At 38.8% G+C, this 18,663-nt stretch overlaps 1 protein-coding gene across 3 annotated transcripts; it reads right to left on the reverse strand.

Annotated features, from left to right (window-relative positions):
• Positions 1 to 1,935: 1,935 nt before the first annotated feature.
• On the reverse strand, positions 1,936 to 14,588 carry hmgn3 (high mobility group nucleosomal binding domain 3). Of its 3 annotated transcripts, XM_015002440.2 has the most exons (7): positions 14,186 to 14,562; positions 10,092 to 10,142; positions 9,829 to 9,858; positions 7,371 to 7,421; positions 6,385 to 6,477; positions 6,095 to 6,194; positions 1,936 to 2,771 (listed from the first exon to the last, which is right to left on the reverse strand). In XM_015002440.2, exons 1-7 carry the CDS (start codon positions 14,198 to 14,200, stop codon positions 2,764 to 2,766), a joined length of 348 nt encoding a protein of 115 aa, XP_014857926.1. In that variant the 5' UTR covers positions 14,201 to 14,562; the 3' UTR covers positions 1,936 to 2,763. The 3 variants fall into 3 exon arrangements, with proteins under 3 accessions (XP_014857926.1, XP_014857929.1, XP_087858102.1); XM_015002443.2 differs by lacking the exon at positions 9,829 to 9,858 and having other exon boundaries at positions 14,186 to 14,588; XM_088001976.1 differs by lacking the exon at positions 6,095 to 6,194 and having other exon boundaries at positions 14,186 to 14,491.
• Between the last annotated feature and the right edge of the window lie 4,075 nt (positions 14,589 to 18,663).

The raw sequence follows: 18,663 nt of genomic DNA on the forward strand, positions 1-18,663 counted from the left end.
AATTGGAACAAAATGATCACAGACAAAGTGAAATCTTCTTACAGTAGAAAACATCGGCTTCAACACAAAGTACTCGTCTTTGAGTAGCCACTTTCTTGCGAGGACCGGTGACTTCTACCCAAAAGCAAACTTTGCTGCACCGAAAATCTAATTTTAACTAATTTAACAAACTCGGCTGAATACGGCATGCATATTCAAAGAAAAAGAGTCCTGATTTTTACTGACCAGAATTGACTAAATTGCACTTTTTCAAACTGATACACAGAAAATGTCTAAAATTACTTTCAATTAGGCACATCTTTCAAGTTGTGGACGTCCATTTCTAGCAACAACTCTTACTACTTTATTTAACTAAGGTGTTGGATGGCTAGTTGGTAACAGAAAATGTTTTTTTTGGCTCTCAACTCCTTTTGACTTGACGATTTTGACCCATGCGAGGAAACGTTTGGACCCTCCTGGTTTATGGTTTAGAAAGACGGGTCAAATGAATAGGCCGTACGGTTTCACTGGTCCCACCACTCCAACAAATGCTGACCTTTCACTTCCTGACACAGCAGTTGTATTTAACACTGCCACGTGCCCGTGGCGACCTCCCACACACACACACACACACACACACACACACACGCAAAGGTGTAAAGATGGACACACACACACATGCAGCGCTTTAAAAAGTACTTCTAAACCTGGACGCATTAAAGCGGCGCTCCGGAATGCTAACCGTTTGTCAAAATAAAGCCAAAAATAAGAAGCTGCAGTTTACTAAGGGAGACTTGTAACAGAAGGTGTTCTGTTTAAGGTGACACCAAAAAAATGGAACTTTTTTGGGGGGTAAAATGTAAAAAAGCCACATTGGAAAACTGCAGCACATTTCCCTAAACCACTGGTCTGCAACCCTAAGAGCCATTTCTGCCCAACAAAACTTATTTTAGAGTCACAAAAGCAACATGACTCTTCAAAACAAGATAGCTTGACTTTGTAATACCTACAATATGAGATGTGTTTGTATCTTTAAATTATAGAACAAAAAATATATATTTTGTTTCAGAGTTAATACATTTCTTTCAAATTTTATAGAAAAAAATGCAATTTGCAACAGACTGATAAAAGAAGAGTGTTTTTTCTATACACTTAGTGTCGTTCTCTGTGTAAATGTTATGCGTAGATTGGTTACTGACGCCTAGGCCTGCCATATACATCACAATAGCAAAACATGGTGGTGGTAGCATCATGCTGTGGGAGGGTTTCTTCGGCTTAAATGGAGAAGCTAAAAAAAAGAAAAACATTAAGCAAATAAAAGTATTTCAACTTTTTTGCATAAAACGGATGTTATTCATTACAGATCTGAAACTTGAAAGGGATTCTGAGCGTTTGCTGGATTCAAAGTTTTCAATTTTTGGGGGGCTCAATTATTAAAGTAGTATTCTAAACTACTTGCCATGTTTAGCCAAGTTTAGTAAATTCAGTGAAAGCCGACTTAGGTGCAGCAAAGTCGACATTTCAGTGAAAGTGTCGGATATAAAAGGCTTAGTTATAAAAACACGAATAATTTGTATTCGACTTTACATTTTCCACTGATGTCGGTAATAATTTTACCCCGATTACAAAGAAAAATCTGTCTATGGACAGATGCCACCAGGATGTCCATAGTTTAGCCTAACACACCAATGTACTTGGTTAGGACGGACCAGTCAAAGTCCACACCTAAATAAACTGTGAATGTATATTGACCTTGTGCATGCCATGTTTCCTCAGATTTTTTGGGGTTATAAAAACTTTAGAAACCAAAGAATCTTTTCAACATCACAATCATGCTTCGTTTCATTTCGTTACGTAAAACCCCAAATATAACCACGTTGAACTTTGACCCAGAAAACCCCACATTTGTTCTATTTACACTAAAAGAAAGAAAGACGGGGGGGGGGGAGAGGCAAGTATGTGTGATGGACTTTTTCTTTTATTTCAAAATATTCTCTCCTAACAGGATGAAACTCCGCCAAAGCCCAGAGGGTCCGACGCCGACAGAGCCGCCCAGAACAGGAGCACCACTCGTTTATTGCTATGTCACTCTCTGCTTCAGGACAAGGTGTTCAAAAAAAAGAAAGAAAGAAAGAAAAAATACCCACAAACACTTCCACTCCAACACACACATACAAAAGGAGCTATGTGAAACAGCGTCATGGATTCTAAAAACTAGAATTTTTTTTTTCCTTTTTTTTAAAGCTGCAGATGTTCCTCATGTTGTCTGATCTCCCACTGCTCTGCATTTTTAACCTTTCACCTTACCCCAAAGAGGCTGGGGGACGGCGAGGGAGAGGGGTAGGGATCAGGGCATCTCCTCATGACAGGGCGATAATGGTGACCTTCTTCGCAGAGGAATAACTACAAATAAAAGGCCAAGCTGGTTTAGAGATCATAACAGTCACATTTATGCCCCCAAATCCCCTGGTGTGTTTTTTTTCCCCAGACATCACAAATAACATCTGCAGCTGTCTGATAAAACCACTTCAATGTGCCTTTGAACATCTAAGATGGACGCTGTATTCTAAAGCAACACGGGATGCGAGAGGGAGCGGGAGGATGAGGGTTCTGCTGGTTGTCCATCGCTATCGCTAATCAAAGAGAGAGAGAGAAAAAAAAGATGGCATGGTACAAAAAATCATCGGTAAAAAAAGATGCTTTGCTGCCATGGAGTTGGAGCGGACGAGTCAGTGGACGAGTTGGAATCCTTATGCCTTCTCGTCGGTCGCCTCTTCTGCTGCTTCAGAGACCTGCCGGGAAGAAGGCAGCGAGTTTTAGACGATACAGTTGAGGTGGATTTCAGAGGAAGCTATCCAAACGCTAAACCTAAACCAGGATGTTTTTATTGGCTTATTCTGGTTTGCTCAGACTCAAATGTATGTGTGGGAGGTTTATTGGTACCACATAATGTTGAGGTTTAAATCAGATAATGTGTCAGAGCGATGCTTGTCATGATGGAGCTCGCTGGATGATAATTAATGCGCAACACACAATAGAATGGGAACACATTTGACGTAGCAAACTTTCCCATCCACTGGTGGCTCTGTGTCTTACAAGAGGCGCAAAACTCTGAAAAATTAAAAATTTCAAATTCCAATCATCCAGCACTGGGATGGGAGTGGTGGATCCACTGGTGGTGGTGGAAGTCCAAACCTCCGGCTCGGAGAGGAGAACTCTCCATTTTTCTGAAATGTGTGATCAGGGCTGGTTTGCAACCCCTATATTTATGATAACTCTTTGAAGAATTTGAATTAATATGAGTTACAACAACATTTAATTTCTCTGTGGGATCAATAAAGTACTCTTGAATTTTAATTTTAATTTTATTTACTACAGCCATGAGTACGTCAACATTTAATGAAGATATGCTTTGCGTCGCCTGATTGATTCGCTCCAAACCAGTACATGTAAACACACCTAACTTGCTGGGGTTTTTTGTACAAGATTTTAAAAAAATGCTTAAAATTAAATTTTAGAACTCAATTGGGTTGAAACATAGATGGTAATTGGAGATTTTTCTGCCTGCATGCAGCATAGTTACTGCATTCTGCTGGCAATACCTCATCTAAAGTGTCATGGAAACACTGAGCTGCACAAGACGCCCCCTGGGTAACATGTGGGGTGTTTCTGAATTCATCAAAAAACAAAAAAAAAACCCTCTACAACCAAGACTAACCTCTGTAACTGCTACAGGACTTACAGTTGAAGCTAAATGTTTACATACAGCGCATAAAAAGACAAAACTACTCCTTTTCTCACTGTTAAGACTTTAAACCAGAATAATTAGTTCCTTTTGGGAATAATATGGCTACACTACATGATGATGATGTCACTGCTGTTGGAAGCTCTCCGATTACGTTAATTTACAACATCTGAGTTAAATAGAGGAACGCCTGTAGATGTTTTTTTTTTGTTTTTTTGTTGTTTTTTTTGTTACAGGACACAAACACACTGCTTCATTGTGCAGCATCATGGAAAATCTGGACCATCCTTCCATATGAATGCCTGGGGATGCGTTCAAAGTTCAAACAATAATTCTGTAGCGTAAACGAGGTGGGAACGTCCCGCCATGCCACCGTTCAGGTCCTGTGTCGCAGGGACGAACGCAACACACACTGGTGTGAAATGTGTGACAGTTTGGTGAAACTGGTAAGAGAATGTGATGATCCACAGTGTAGCGTGTCTTGTACCAACATGGCCAGAAAGGCAATTCAGCGAGGACAAAGCCGTTAGTCCAAAGAGCAACACAGAAAGCTGGGTTATAGATTGCAAACGCATGGACAGAAAGCTTAATTTTGTAGACTTATCTGTGGTCTGACGAAACTAAAATCGAAGTGTTTGCAACACTTTTTTTTTCTTTCATTTGGAGGAAAAAAGAGAGAAATCTTGCAGACTGTAGAGTTTTAATAAAGTTTGCGCATTCGTTTTAATCAATGAGAATATGAGTTAGCTGGTTATTCCTTCATTTATTAAAAGAATCATAAATCAAAGGAGTAACTTTAGTGAAGTCTCAAACAGCTTTAAAAGTGCCTTATAAATAAATTTGACATTGAGGTCACAAGTGCTCAAATCAAATATAATGAAAAGTAGGTTAGTCTATAGCGGGACATAGTTGTTTTCCTGTCCTAAATAGATACAGGCTGATGCATTACATACAAACCAAAAGATGACATATTTGGTTTCTGTCCTCGACAAACGTGGTAAGTGAATATGTCTTGTGCTTATCACAAGTAGGGATGTTTTGTGTTCCCTAAATATTGGACTGTGTTGTGTGATACCAGTAGTATCACTCTTCACTGTACCATACCATTGCCTTAAGGACGTACAATTAAAGGCGGCCCTTGAAAGGTGCAATACGGGTTTGGTTGTATGATTTGCTTTTACAATGGAAACAGACAAATGAGCAAATCGACCTGTGCAGTAGTTTTCAGTGGAATCGAGACATAAGGCGCATTGCTAATAACAGGATACTTCCTTGAAATCGCGTGGAATTAGTATTTGTTGAAGAAAATGGAAATTTGTTTGCAACATGATGTCCTGTTCTGTCCTTTGTGTGGGAAAGTTGTTTTTGTTGTGTGTTTTTTGGTGCTGAATTCTGATACACTGACGGAGCTGTTGTCAGTCGGTTGCTTTGGCGACGGGTCTCCGGGTGGCCGACGCACGGAGCAAGAAAAAAGAAGAATTTGAGTGGTTTTTAGCTGTTCTTCAGCGTTTTTTTCTGCGTTATTCCTTTATTTGCTGTGGCGAACCATACTGTGTTAATAATATCTACATCTCTAGGTTTCATTTTGCTAACAAAATTGTTCTACTGTGGCAGCGCAGCTATGCATGACAGGTAAAAGGATCATCTTTTTGCCTTACAACATTGTGCGCATACGCAAAATTTCCATATGTAAACAATAGCATGCAATGTTTCTATAGTAAGTATGAACCAGATACTTCTACAGAGGTAATACAATGTGCTGAAGTGACCATAATTTTCCCAGCTGTCAGCTGCCTGGCCACCTGCCACATTTCTAATCAAAAGGCAAATGTCAGATCAAACATATATAATTTAAAACCTCAAATTTGCCACCTTCCTGCTGAGCAAGTAATAAATTTTGATCCGGAAAAGTGTGTATCGATTGAACAATCTGTAATATATTTAAAGCTTCTCCCGGCTATGTGATTTACTCCTCCTCATTGTTTTCTAACCAGCACTAAAATATCTCCGGCAGTCAGCCTTAACTTGAAAAGGGGGATCCAATGTGTCTGCTTCCTCTGAGTGACTACTGGAGGGACCGGCTGTCTAAGAACACAGTGACCCAATCACATTTCACTTCACAGCTTTGTGCAGCAGCAGTAAAAACTCTGTCCTTGGCTCACTTCACTGCAGAACAAGCAACACGTCCTCCCCGTCCGACCCCACCCCCGCCGGCTGAAGTCACATTTCCAAACAAACCAACAAACACAGCACTCCATGGCACACTGGCTAAACGTTAGCTACATAGAAATGATAAAGTGGTTAGTGACAAAAAAAAAACAAAAAAAACAAAATCACACAGAGAGGTGAATTAGGATCACTGCAGCATACCCTTAACTCTGACTGTCTCGCTCTGCCCTTTCACTGACATCAAGGAGGGAGCCATGCTTCTGATGGAGGACACACTCACAGATGGACGAGACACATAGATCTATGTTTGTGTTTGTGTGTAAGGAGGAGATACATAATATGATCGTGGTGTGAGTTACGGAGGAAAACACATGTTAAGTAATTCATTGAAAGGATGATGTTTGCATACATTGTCAACATAAAAATCTGTGTTTGGTTTTTCTTTCTATCCCTTAGGGAATAAAGTCTGCTTTATTTTCCTCCCTTCATACCTCGTTGGCCTTGGTCTCCCCGTTCTGGGCCGGACCATCTTCCTTCTTCCCCTTAGCGCCACCCTTCTTGGCCTTTGCTCCTTTTTCATCCTTCTGCCAAGAGACAAAAGACAAGATCTCCAGGTTTAAGGAGCTAATGAGGGGCTAATTCCATTTTCACGAAAGCGGCAAGGTTTCATTTTAAAGGCCCCCTGGCATCTCAAATAGTTATCATAGACTCTAAGAAGACTCCAAATTCATTTGTCAGAGAAGCAAGCCCGCAGCATCACAGGTTCTTTACCTACTTTGTATTGTTAGCAACGGACAAGAGGCACTTTTCCACCATTTGTTTCACACCAAACGCACTTGGAGTGTTTGTTGTTAGAAAGCTTAACTTTGGTCTCATATGACCCAAATAACTAAATCTGGCATGCCTTGTAAATAGCTTGTTGGCATGGAGACAGCATTTAATGCTTGATATGGAGACTTTTAAACCTTTCATTGACATGGACATGATTAGAAGCTTATTATTTGTAGCCATTTCCAGACTTTCAAGACCAGAACCTGTTTGCCTTACCTTTGAAGTGGGATTCTATGTATCTCATCGTACTTACATCCCAGGGAAATAGAAAACCATGGATTACTAATTAAAAGTTATTCAACTCTCTGATCATCATAAAGTCAAAACAACATAAACTAGGACTAGTTAGTTTTTTACTGGGATTTTTGTTTTTATTGGAAATGTAGCGCCTGTGATTTTGTTAAACGACTCCCCCCCCCTCCCCCCTCCCACTCCCCAACTGAGTCAATATGCCTAAAATAAAAGTTGGATTACTCTCAAATTTTCCAGTTAGTTTATGCACCAGCAATAAAAGAAGAATGTATTTTAATGCCTCTACACATTTTTTACCAGGGATGTCAGTAAATGTGGAGGGAGCATCCAGCAGGGTCGCTGAGGGAACCAAGTACTTCAGGCTTTTTAAAGCGCGGCTGAGTGGGCTCCTCACCTTGACAACGGTCTTCTTGGGCTTCACCTCAGCTTTGGGCGGAGCAGGTTTCTAAAAACAACAGCAACAAAAGTGAGAATTGACTATTTTCACATTTTGTAAGAATGATTTGATTCAGTCTCTTCAATCTGAACCATTTTATGATAGTTATAGTACCCTTAATATAGCAGATGGTAATGAAACTCATGTCTGACGAGAATCTTGATTAAAAGCTAATATACTTGGATTTTGCTATGTTACAAATTTATGACATTCCTCTGCATCTTGACCTCAAATGACAGATCAGTGACACGATCGCACTGGAAAAGGAGCAAATTTATAGCAGATTTTCCTACAGTACCGAGTGTGGACTAGTGCACCCCGAAGCCATGAGCTTTGGTAACACTGCAGTCAAAAAAAGTTAAATCATGTGATTTTTTTCTCCTAAGAATATCCTTCCAGGACAGAAGATGAGCCTTGTAGAGCTTCAACAATGGTTCACTGTGAGGTTAACTCTTTTAAGAGTTGAAATGAAGATACCACCAAGTCGGGAATTGGGCAAAAAACAATGAATGGCGCCGTTTTCGTATTGTGTTTTCTATAATAGCATAAAATTTAACGTGGGAAATATATTTTCTGCAGTATACATTTCTATAATTTTTCAAAAGGTATATACATATATACTAGTCAAAATATGTAGGTAGTAAATGTGTGAATCAATTAATCTACTACCGTCCAAATTTGACCCTGATAAATGTTTCAATAAAAGAAATCCTATTCAAATGTTGTTGATGTTAACAAAAAAAATGTCCTTGTAACAGAAAAGTCTGGACTAGGAATGTAGCTAGCTGGTGAGCTTCTATTTGCCAAAAAAACAACACCAAACTTATCAAACAGAGTTGATGTTGATGCAAAAATGCTTCATAAACAACCTACAGTTGAAAACTGACGTCTACATACACCTTGAATACGCTCTGCTATATACTGTTGAAACTGAATACATTTATTACACATATTTTTATGTGAAATATTTTGTTTACTTTGTAAAATGTCGCTTATGCCAGACACAACCTGGCAAAATTACAAAGATGTTCACCTGTTAACTGTGACAATTCTAATGATTATGATTGTATTTAAAAAATAAAATAAAATAATAAAAAAATCATGGTATATCATTACCATCCCATCCTGTTTTGTGTCAAAAAGCAGCTTTGGAAGAGTATACATATTTCTTTTTGTGTGTATACTTTTTAACTTTCAACCGTGACAAGCAAAAACAATGTTTTTAAAGTCATGTTGAAAGTGACTTTGCGGTGGTGATCCTTTTCTATAAACTCTTGGTGAAAAAGAGAAAATCTAGTTATCCCAAAAATATTCAAGTATTATTCATTTAAAGGATCAATATTATCTCTTTTCTAGGAACATAGTAACATTTTATAGCACAGTCAAGTAACTATGTTAACTTCAGTTGTAAAAAAAAAATATGCTACATTTACTTTGCAATTTAACGTCTTGAAATTTGGCCACTGTCGCTTTAAGAAACTCCTGTTCTTTCTGAAACTCCACCTTGAAAATGTCGTCACAATCTCCTCTATTGACCTTTTAACAACATTTTTACCAATGTTTCACTGAGAAGTAGCTTCTATTATGATCTCAGCAGATGTGCAGTTACACCAGGTGTTTGCTAATTGCTGCTGGCTAGTCTGAAGGAGCTGAGTGGGGAAGTGACTCTGGGAGGGAGAAACTCAGTAGCTTGGAAACTGAAGCTTCAAGGAGGAGCTGCGTCTCTAAGGTGGAGCTAAGTCTCCACCTTAGAGACGGCTTAATGGTTGCCATGGAAATTAAATGATTTCTCAAACATGCATGAAAGAATCAAAGCACCACTCTAGGCATGTTTTTGATGAGAGAATAACATTGTAACATGATGTAAAGCTTAAAAGAAGTCAATTTTACATAACACTGCCCCTTTAAAGTAATCATGCAAACATGCAAAAACATGCAAAGACTCAACGGATGGATAAAACATGCAAAGTACAAAACACAGAGAGAGAAGTCATTTGTAGGGTACAGCTGAATGACCAGAGTCACTGGCGTAATGTAGAATATCATCATTTGTCAGATCGTTTTGATTTGATTATCAATGTCTAATGTAACCTCGAGCACTCTGATTATTCATCTAAATGAAACTGGTTTTAGTAATTTGGCCTGATTAAAACCAGCCATGCAGCAGACCCGGACCACAGCGGACAGAAACAACAGAAAAAAACAACAACACATGCATACCAAACCAGAACTCGGCCCTGAGGGGGGTGGGGGGAGAACGATCATGAAATTTATAAACACCGACTCCGTCGATCAAAACCGCAAACTGGATTTGGGACTTTAACAACAGCAGTGCTGTATCGAGGGGAGTTTCGAAGAGAGTGGAGATAGGACAGCTACAGAGGTGAAGACAGGCAGGGGGAGAGGGGAAACTTACCGCCGACAATCTCTCTGACCTTCTGGTGGGCTTGAAGGAGCAAGGGATGAGAAAAGAGCAAGAGAGAGAGAGACAGAGAGAAAGAAAAAGAGAGAGAGACATATCAAATACACTCTGTGGGCAGCTACAAATGCCCTAATTATTAACCTGCCCTGTTTTCACATACATATAGATACACCGTCAGTACAGTCAATACAAATCCACAGCATGTCGTAACAAACACAGCACAAAAAAACAAAACAACCTTCATGTCAAATATTTACCTCTTGCTTTGTGACTTTAGAGGCTTCCTTACCCTCAGCACCCTCTGGGGACTGAAAGAAAAGAAAATAAGAGGGTTAAAAACTAAAGATTTAAGTGATTTACATTGATTGCCTTGAATGATTAAGATGATTCGGTTCATAAATGTTTTTTTTTTTTTTTCCCACAAATGAACAATAAAAAGAAAGGGTCTACTGCTCTTTATTTTTGCGATGCTCCTTTGGACTTGGATACTCCTAATAGAGATGTTATTCTTAATTTTATAAAACTGAAGTCAAAAATTAAAACATCCTTTTAATTCCGATTTTTGTATTTTAATAAATTTAAAATGTGCCGTTTTTAGGGGTTACTTCGCCCCTAGGAATTCTTACATTACTAGGAAATTATAACCAGTGAAAACAGTTGTAGGATTTATAATCTTTTGCTTATTGTTGAGTTAAAATAAATTACAGGCCTTCTTTGTCGACCCCTGGGGGAAATAACTTCAACTCTAAAGGTTTGCAAAACTAATTAGGATTTATCAATCTGTAATTTTTGCATATCTAATAGAGCCTGGTGTTTGGTAAAGTTCCACCTGAGTGATTTAATTACCACATTTCTCTTCTTTTTATGGGTTGAAAACTGCTTAGAGATGCACTACAGGTTCATGTTGTGCAAATGATATGCGCCGTGATGATGCTGGAAGCTCTCCGGTGATTTCCATTTTAATAAAAGAGGCCTCTGGCCGACAACAGAGTTCCTTCGTGGAGTAATGGGCTGTAAATAGTGCCGGCCCAAGGCATAAGTGAAACATTCAGCTGCTGAATGCGCACCCCTCCCACCCCCCAAGATCACTTAAGATCACATGGGACCGGCTGACAAGTGTAATATTTGCAAGAGTATATTCAAATTTATGGCAGGACTAGATTATAATTTTGAATCGAGTTAATTGCAGGGTCTTTAATTAATTAATCGCAATTAAATGGATCGTAATCTAAAATTACATATCTGCAAAATAAGCAGATATGTAATTTCCGCTTATTTCCGATTCAAATAAACAATGACAATGCTGAATTATTGGATAAATTGACATATGTGCTCAACAACAATGATCCATATTGTTTTTAATCTGTTATTTAGGTAATTCAACCATAAGAATGGATTAAAGTGATGTTATACACAATTGGCTTTCAAATGTTTCATTAATGTAATGTGGGTTTTTTTTTTTTAAATACTTCTTGAAATGTGAGCTGCTGAGATGCTGACATTTATCTGTGCGGTTGCATGGTTAGCATTGAGATGCTACTTATGCTAACTTCTTTTAGCACAAGTGGAACACAACGATAATCTTCTCCAGCGTCCAATCAGATCGTCTTTTAAAGGTTAAATTAAACCCACAGTGGACCCAAAAAGCGCTACTGTCATCTGCTGCTGTTGCTTGAGCGTCAGATTTACGAGCGTACCAGAAACGCACAAATACAAAGGTTCCAGTCAGAACCTTTGTATCCCTGTTCATACAGGTACATCTGGATAAACCACAAATTTTCAAATGTTAATTGGTTAGTTATTCACTTAAAATGGACGAATATCACAAACGACAAAATAAAAGACGTGTGACAGCTTACATAATCATAGTTAAGACTGCTGAAGTGACAGCTTTTCATATTCATCAAAAGTTCAGTGGAAGGTAAACGTAAAAAAAAAAAGGGGGGGGGGGACAAGTTTGAGGGATAACCACAGCATTGACAGGATTGTGAAGCTTAAAAAATGGAGGAGTTTATGATAAATTTATAAGACATGAACTGCAGATGAAGTCAGTGGTTCACGTGCCACCAAGCACAAACACATCCAAGCAAGACATGGCCTACAACTGTCACATTTCTTGTACCAGTTCATCTGGAACTGAAAGAAAAAAAAAACTGGACTTTAGATAAAAGTAAAATTTGTGTTTCATTTTTAAATCAAGATTCCAGAGTCTGGAGGAAGAGTTGGAGATGAACATAAAGGAATACTATCAAGAGAACGATACAGCAGACCCAACAAGGAAGATTCAAGGATTCCTCAAACATGCATGAAGGAATCAAAGCAATGCACCAGATATAATAGGGCTGCACCAATTGCAGTTTTCTGGTCGATCACTGATTACAGAGCTTTTAAAAAGAATAACTTAACAATTTCAATTTTAGCCCATACCATTTTGTTTGTCTGAAATGTTGCTCAAATATCAAGAAAATTGCTGAATTAGTAAGAATGGGGTGACTGTTGTTAACTGTAAATGTGCAGACATGACCTGGTCGGCCGGTTTGTCAGTCAAACGTCTCTCCAGGGAGAAAAGAAAAGCACAGTGGTTGATTGTCAGACCTTTGCCGAGGTTGATAACATCGGTGAATAAGCTCGGCTTCACAGGTAAAAGTCGGCCAACCTCCCAAAATTAAGGAAATTGGCACAGATAAATCGGCTGACTGATAAATTGGTGCACCCCTGGTATATTATAAACATTACACTGGTAAAATCAGTTGAGATGAATCCATGTTTTCCTCCTTCTTACAGAATATTAGTCAGGAGTTCCAGCCGTCCAGTCATTTTGCAATGTTGTGCAAACTGATACTGAAACAAAACATTTGCAATTTCTTGTGTCGCCATAACTGACTAGAAAGAAAGAAAAACCAAATTTTTTAAAGGAATTTTATTCTTAGCTTATTAAACACAGTAAAACGAGTTAGAGGCTTTGTGGATATAGTTAGTCGCATAGAGGGAAACTTCTTAGCCCCCTTACATATTCTCCTGTTTTGCATTTTGTCGCAATAAATATTTCCAATCAAAAAAACTAACTTGAATATCAACCAAAGATAACCTGAGCATATAAGAAACAAGTAGAAAATTAGAATGATGATTTAATTAATTACAAAAAAAACAACAATCCAACAAAACAGGAAAGAGTGTTGGCCCACTCCTCTTTGCAGAATTTGTTTTCGTTCTATTAAGGTCATGCAAAAACGTCCAGACTTTGTCTAGGCCGCTCCAAAAACCTTTATGTTGGTTTTCTGAGTCACTTGTCGGTAAACTTCTGACGATTATTCTGTTGACGTTGCTAATCTTTATCTTTTTGAAATTCAAATTGATGACCTGAGACATTTAAGTGTGACAAAAAACAAACAAACAAACAAAACAATTTCACTAGGATGTGCATTGAACAGCACAGGTCTACACCTTTTGGATGCAGGTGTAGGTACATAGCACGGGAGGGTGTGTGTGTAGGGGGGGGGGAGGTCAGTTTTACATGCAGTTTGACAATCGCATATTTGCATGTGGGCGACCCCTCCGCCCCTAAATACCCCCCATCGCTCTCCCTCTCCACCCCATTCTCTGTCCTCAGAGGAGATTCTGCGCAGACAATAGCAGATTTCAGGTGATGCAAACGCCAAATTCCACGTACGCACTAACACAACCCAATGGCACTCGACGCGTGCTGCTGTTTAGACAGTAAAGAGGCAACAGCAATTCCCTAATTCTTCCTTCCTTGTCTTTTTTTGCCTGCTCTCTTCCTGAATATGGGATTGCTCATTCGGGTTGGCGCCTACCATTTCTCCAAACTAAATTTAGACCAAGGGGGGTGCGATATGTTTTTTTTCTCCTTCCTTTTGCTTCTGAAAAATATTCTGAAATGAAAAGTCTTCAGCATTTATAGTTAGATTCACGCGCCCATCTATCCATCCATCCATCCATCCATCTTGCGAATCCGTCTGACATTCTCGCCAGTCCGCACCGTCTCGGACAGGGAAGTGGCAAAAATAAAATGACCAACATACAAACGCTGACGTGAGGACAGAAATATGTATGATGCGAAAATAAAAATAAAATAAAATAAAAATAGAAAAAGAAAACACGTCGTAAAAAATACACAACACTAAAAACAAGAAGCGTAGTGGCAAGACGGTTTTTCTGAAACTTTGCCATCACCTCGCCTCGCCTCGCCTCGCCTCACCTGCCTGCCTCGACGTCGCCACATTAATCGCGCACCGCTATTTTCGTCCAAAGCGAGAGGCGGTGGTGGTGGTGGTGAGGGGGAGAGAGAGGGGGAAAAGAACTACAGTGAAGTGCGCCGGCCGGAACTCACCTTTCTCTTCGGCATTTCTGCGCGTGAATAATTCTCCAACCAAGCTCGAAGAAGGAGGAGGGCGAGGGGAGGGAGACAAATGAGGTCAAAGCCGAAGGGCAGCGGGAGGTGAATTTGAACTACCTAGGAATACCGGATCAATATCTGAGCCACCTTGGATAATATGTTGATTATATGCACTCCCACAAAACTATGTGCCTCCCCGATCCCATTGGCTGGAGGGGTCAGAATCCTTGCGCTGTGACGACTCCTGATTGGCCGGGTCGGTCTCTGTGTAAATAACAGGGCGGCGGGCATTGGCCGGGCTTTCCCCAGAAGCTCTCTGCGATTGGCTGCGCGCTCTTTGTGCGCCGATCCCGAGTTTTGAGGGAAAGTGGAAACGGACCAATGGGAGAAGGGGCCCCCTTGCTCTCTGTTTGGGGATCTGGGTGATGTAGAATGGGGGCAAAAAAAGGGGGGGAACAAATAAAACACAAAGGACCAGAACCAGAAACCAACGGGCACAAACGCCATAAACGCGGTCCAGAAAATCTGACGGCCATTGTGTCTTGTAGGGGTTTCCCAGCCTGCTATAAAGAACTAGATGGATCTAATGTATGGCAGGTTTTTATGTAATTCTGCCAACCACACCTTTCACACAACACTTGGGGGAGGGGGGGTGAAATGGGACAGGTTATGACCTACAAACAGCTGGTGTACAACAATTCTCAAGTACTGATTATGTAACATTTGAAAAAAAGTGGTCATACTCTTAATGGATTGTATGTGACTGAGTATTTAGAATATAATTGTGAAGTAGAAGGGAAAAAGATGTCTGCTTCCAAGTTTTATCCTAAATCAAAAATTTTAAAGTGACGTGAATTTGTATTGAGCCCTCATTTATCATTCTCCTGAATAAAACTTTCAAGAAGTCACTTAATTAGTGAACGTCTAAGGTTTGTTTGAGAACACTGGAGAATAAACAACATCACCTGATTCGATTTAATCAAATTAGTCTTTTTTTTAGAACAGGTGATCCAGTTAAGTATTTATATTTAACTCAACTGTGTACTTGAAAACGGTTGCTTTTTCCAATTAAAAGCAGTAATAACCAACTCGTTTATCTTGCCGTACAAGGTCTACACAAAATACTAAGTAAACACCAACAGTCCCAGAAAGACTAAAGTAATGGAATCAAACAGCTTCCAGTTGAAGAGAAAACAATTATGGCCCACTCACATCAAATTTGGCCCAAAAATGAATTGGAGACCTCGGATCCTTGGTTCACACGCACCTGTATCACATGTCATCCCTGAAATTTAAAAAGCAGGCTCCCCAGCTGGGAAGAAGCGCACACACCTCCAAGTTGCACCCTGCCTTTTACTGTGCTACAGTTGCCTTGCAAGTGAAGGGAGCTGAAATTTTGGTCAAACATATACGTTTTAGATTGCACGGCATACAGAAAGCTTCTACATCTGTAACCTTTATTGCTGCTAATGAGCTGATGGTGTTTTTTCTTCAGAAAAAAAACTATTAAAAAAAAACACACAGGAGGAAATCCTCAACAGAACAAACAGAATCTAACAGCTGAATTAAAGTAGATGGCCACATCTGGATTAACAGATGTTTTCCCCCAATGAACCATTGTGTCCTAATCAACCTCGATCTGATCATTTTTAAAAATGAAAGCCATCATTTTTTTTTGTATCTTACTAATTTTTAAACCAACAATTAATGTAAATATTTGTAAATTATCTATAAGTTACAAATACCTATTTAACCCAAGCAACACAAACAGATTTGAACAATATGTGCCGAATTCTCCGAATAAACATGTTACACAAAGCATTTTATTTGAAGCCGAATGGTAATAATTTGTATGACAACAGTTTTTCTTTATTATTCCAGATGGTTGAAGTTCAATTGGCATAATTTCAGAATAAAACATTCCTCCGATATATATGATAACATTTAAATGTCCAGAGGAACATTGCAATTAATTTCACTCATGTTCAGCATGGCGACCTTCTCATCTTTGAACAATGAGCATCTGGAACTTCTGCATAAAAACGGCAGTCGGCGTGTTTTTGAAATATTCGGGACATACTGTATATTACACCATTTTCTTTTAAATACACAATGGAGCAGAAAGCACAAAAGCCAGAAAAGCAACCTCCACACTCTTGGGCAGCGTCACAATGTGCAGAGAAACAGAGAGAGCTCTATAGATGGAGCTTTCCTGTCCAAACAAGCCTTTTGATTCTACATAGGCCCAAATACAAAGCTGCTTTAAAAGTCCAGAACACACAGGACCAGATGTGCGGATGGACACTCCGGAGTTCTGATTCAAGCTATCAGCAAACTAGAAGAAAAAAGAGGAATGAAGAAGATTCATACAATAAACGTATCAGTACGACATGCAGTCAAAAGATTTTATAGGTTACAAAAACGGAAGAATATTTTGTTGTGGATAATTTTTAACTTTTCCTTTTTTATGCTGTCATCTGCATAAAAAAGATGACAGCATGGCAGAAATTAATGCTTTTAAGGCATTTTAATGTGTTTAGATTCTGTGTTATGATCACACAACATAAAATACTCTATAACTTGGATTTCATTCCATGCCCACCTTCTGTATTAAGCGTTTAGTACAAAAGCAGCTTATTAAAGTCAATAAAACGTATTTTAATTTGAAGAAGAATGAAAAAGATTCATACAACAAACATTGTATCAGTACAACATGCATCAAAATGGGCACTATTACTTCAGATGCCTTTAAACTACCTAAATAATGTGCAACCAGCTCCATGTGATTGGTTGAAATTTGACATTATTCTAATGCAGAAAGAAATGATAACCTATTGCTACCGATGCTTTGAGGGGATTTTCTTAAGCAAACGACATCAAAGCTTAACACATAAAGTAGAGAAATGCTTGCATAGAGCCTCAAAATGCAACATACAGATGGTCGATGGATACATGATAAAAAAAATTAAACAAGCTAATAAAAAGAATACAATGTTGTGTAAAATAAATGTACCCTTTCCTAACAGGGTTGTGAATGTCATATCTTTAACGCTATACACCTGCATTATTTATATCGAAAGCAGCATGTATATTTAAAAGATGTTACAATAAATTGCACTGACTTCACTAGTCAGTTCTGTTGTAAAAAAAAAACATACTTTTTGCCCATCTAAGATGTGAAATGTAACTCAAACTAAAGAATTACTAAGAAGTTCCCATGTCAAGTTTGTCTGGGACAGAAGTATTGAAAGACTTTGCTGTTATATCTTAGTAATTTTTGACCAGTTTAATTTATTGAAATTGAATGTTATTTAAAAACGAAAAAAGCAAACTTGCAGGTCAACACCATTTATTTTTTAAACTTAATCCCTTGCCATTTTGTAACTAAATTGTTATCAAGAATTAACTCTTTACACTTAAACCACAGATACAACAGAGACAATAGCTTGGTTTCAAAACGATTGTACTAAAATTATATAATGCTGCTGCTACATAAAGTCCAGCAGTAAACAAAACAGAAGTCAGTTTTACATACGTGTAAATATATTTCATGAATGGTGAAAAAAAAAAAACTATTTGATGTTTTCTCAATGTTTGAATTTTTGCATCAGATTTTTATTTGTAAAAAGTTTGACCTTCAAGTCTTTTGCGTCCACTAACAGTTTATCTTCCAGGATTAGTCTACATGTCGCTCTATTCATCTTTCCATGAACTCTTACCAGCTTCTCTGTCACTGTAGAAGAAAAGCACACCCCCCACCCCCACAGCACCATGCTGCCACCACCATTTCTTTCAGTGTTGCTACTGGATTGCATTTTCAGTAGTGTGTGTAGTGTTGGGGAAAAAATATGAAAACATGTCTGATTTTGCCTCAACAATTGTGTGTTACTTTGTGTTTATATGTCCCATGAATTCTCAAAAAAAAAAAGTCATAAAGCAAGATGACAAAATATTAAATAAGTCAATCAAGAGGTATACATACAGCACAGCAGTTTAGCTCATAAGCATAAATCGGGATCATTAAAATTATGGGTTTGTAAATTTAATTAGGCTAAAAAAGACCTCTGCTGTCAAACAGACTGTAATTTCTTTTTATAGCACAAAGTCTAGTCTACGGTAGAACTTGGCTGACACCTTGTGGATAGTTTTTGTCATAGTTTTCATCCTTGCATCGCTTTTAACCTCAAAGCAGGAGGGGAGAAAAACTACTGATTTGGAGCAACATTGTAATGCAGTCTGATGGTAATACTCCCTTTTTAGATTTGAATGTCCTGTCATTGAGACGCATTTATCAGGAAATGGCTACTCTTCTTCTGCTGTTCTTCCCCACCTAACCCAAAAAAACAAAACAACAAAAACACCGACAAGTTCAACTGATCCATTTGTTTTGCCAGTTCAGCCTCCCACCCGTCGCTCAGACCTCCCACCACCACATCCCACCCACATTACGTCATGTGGACCGCGCGCTCCCC

This window comes from Poecilia mexicana, unplaced genomic scaffold (assembly GCF_051168715.1).
Source record: "Poecilia mexicana isolate PSO_F unplaced genomic scaffold, ASM5116871v1 scaffold_21, whole genome shotgun sequence".
Classification (NCBI taxonomy): Eukaryota; Metazoa; Chordata; class Actinopteri; order Cyprinodontiformes; family Poeciliidae; genus Poecilia; species Poecilia mexicana.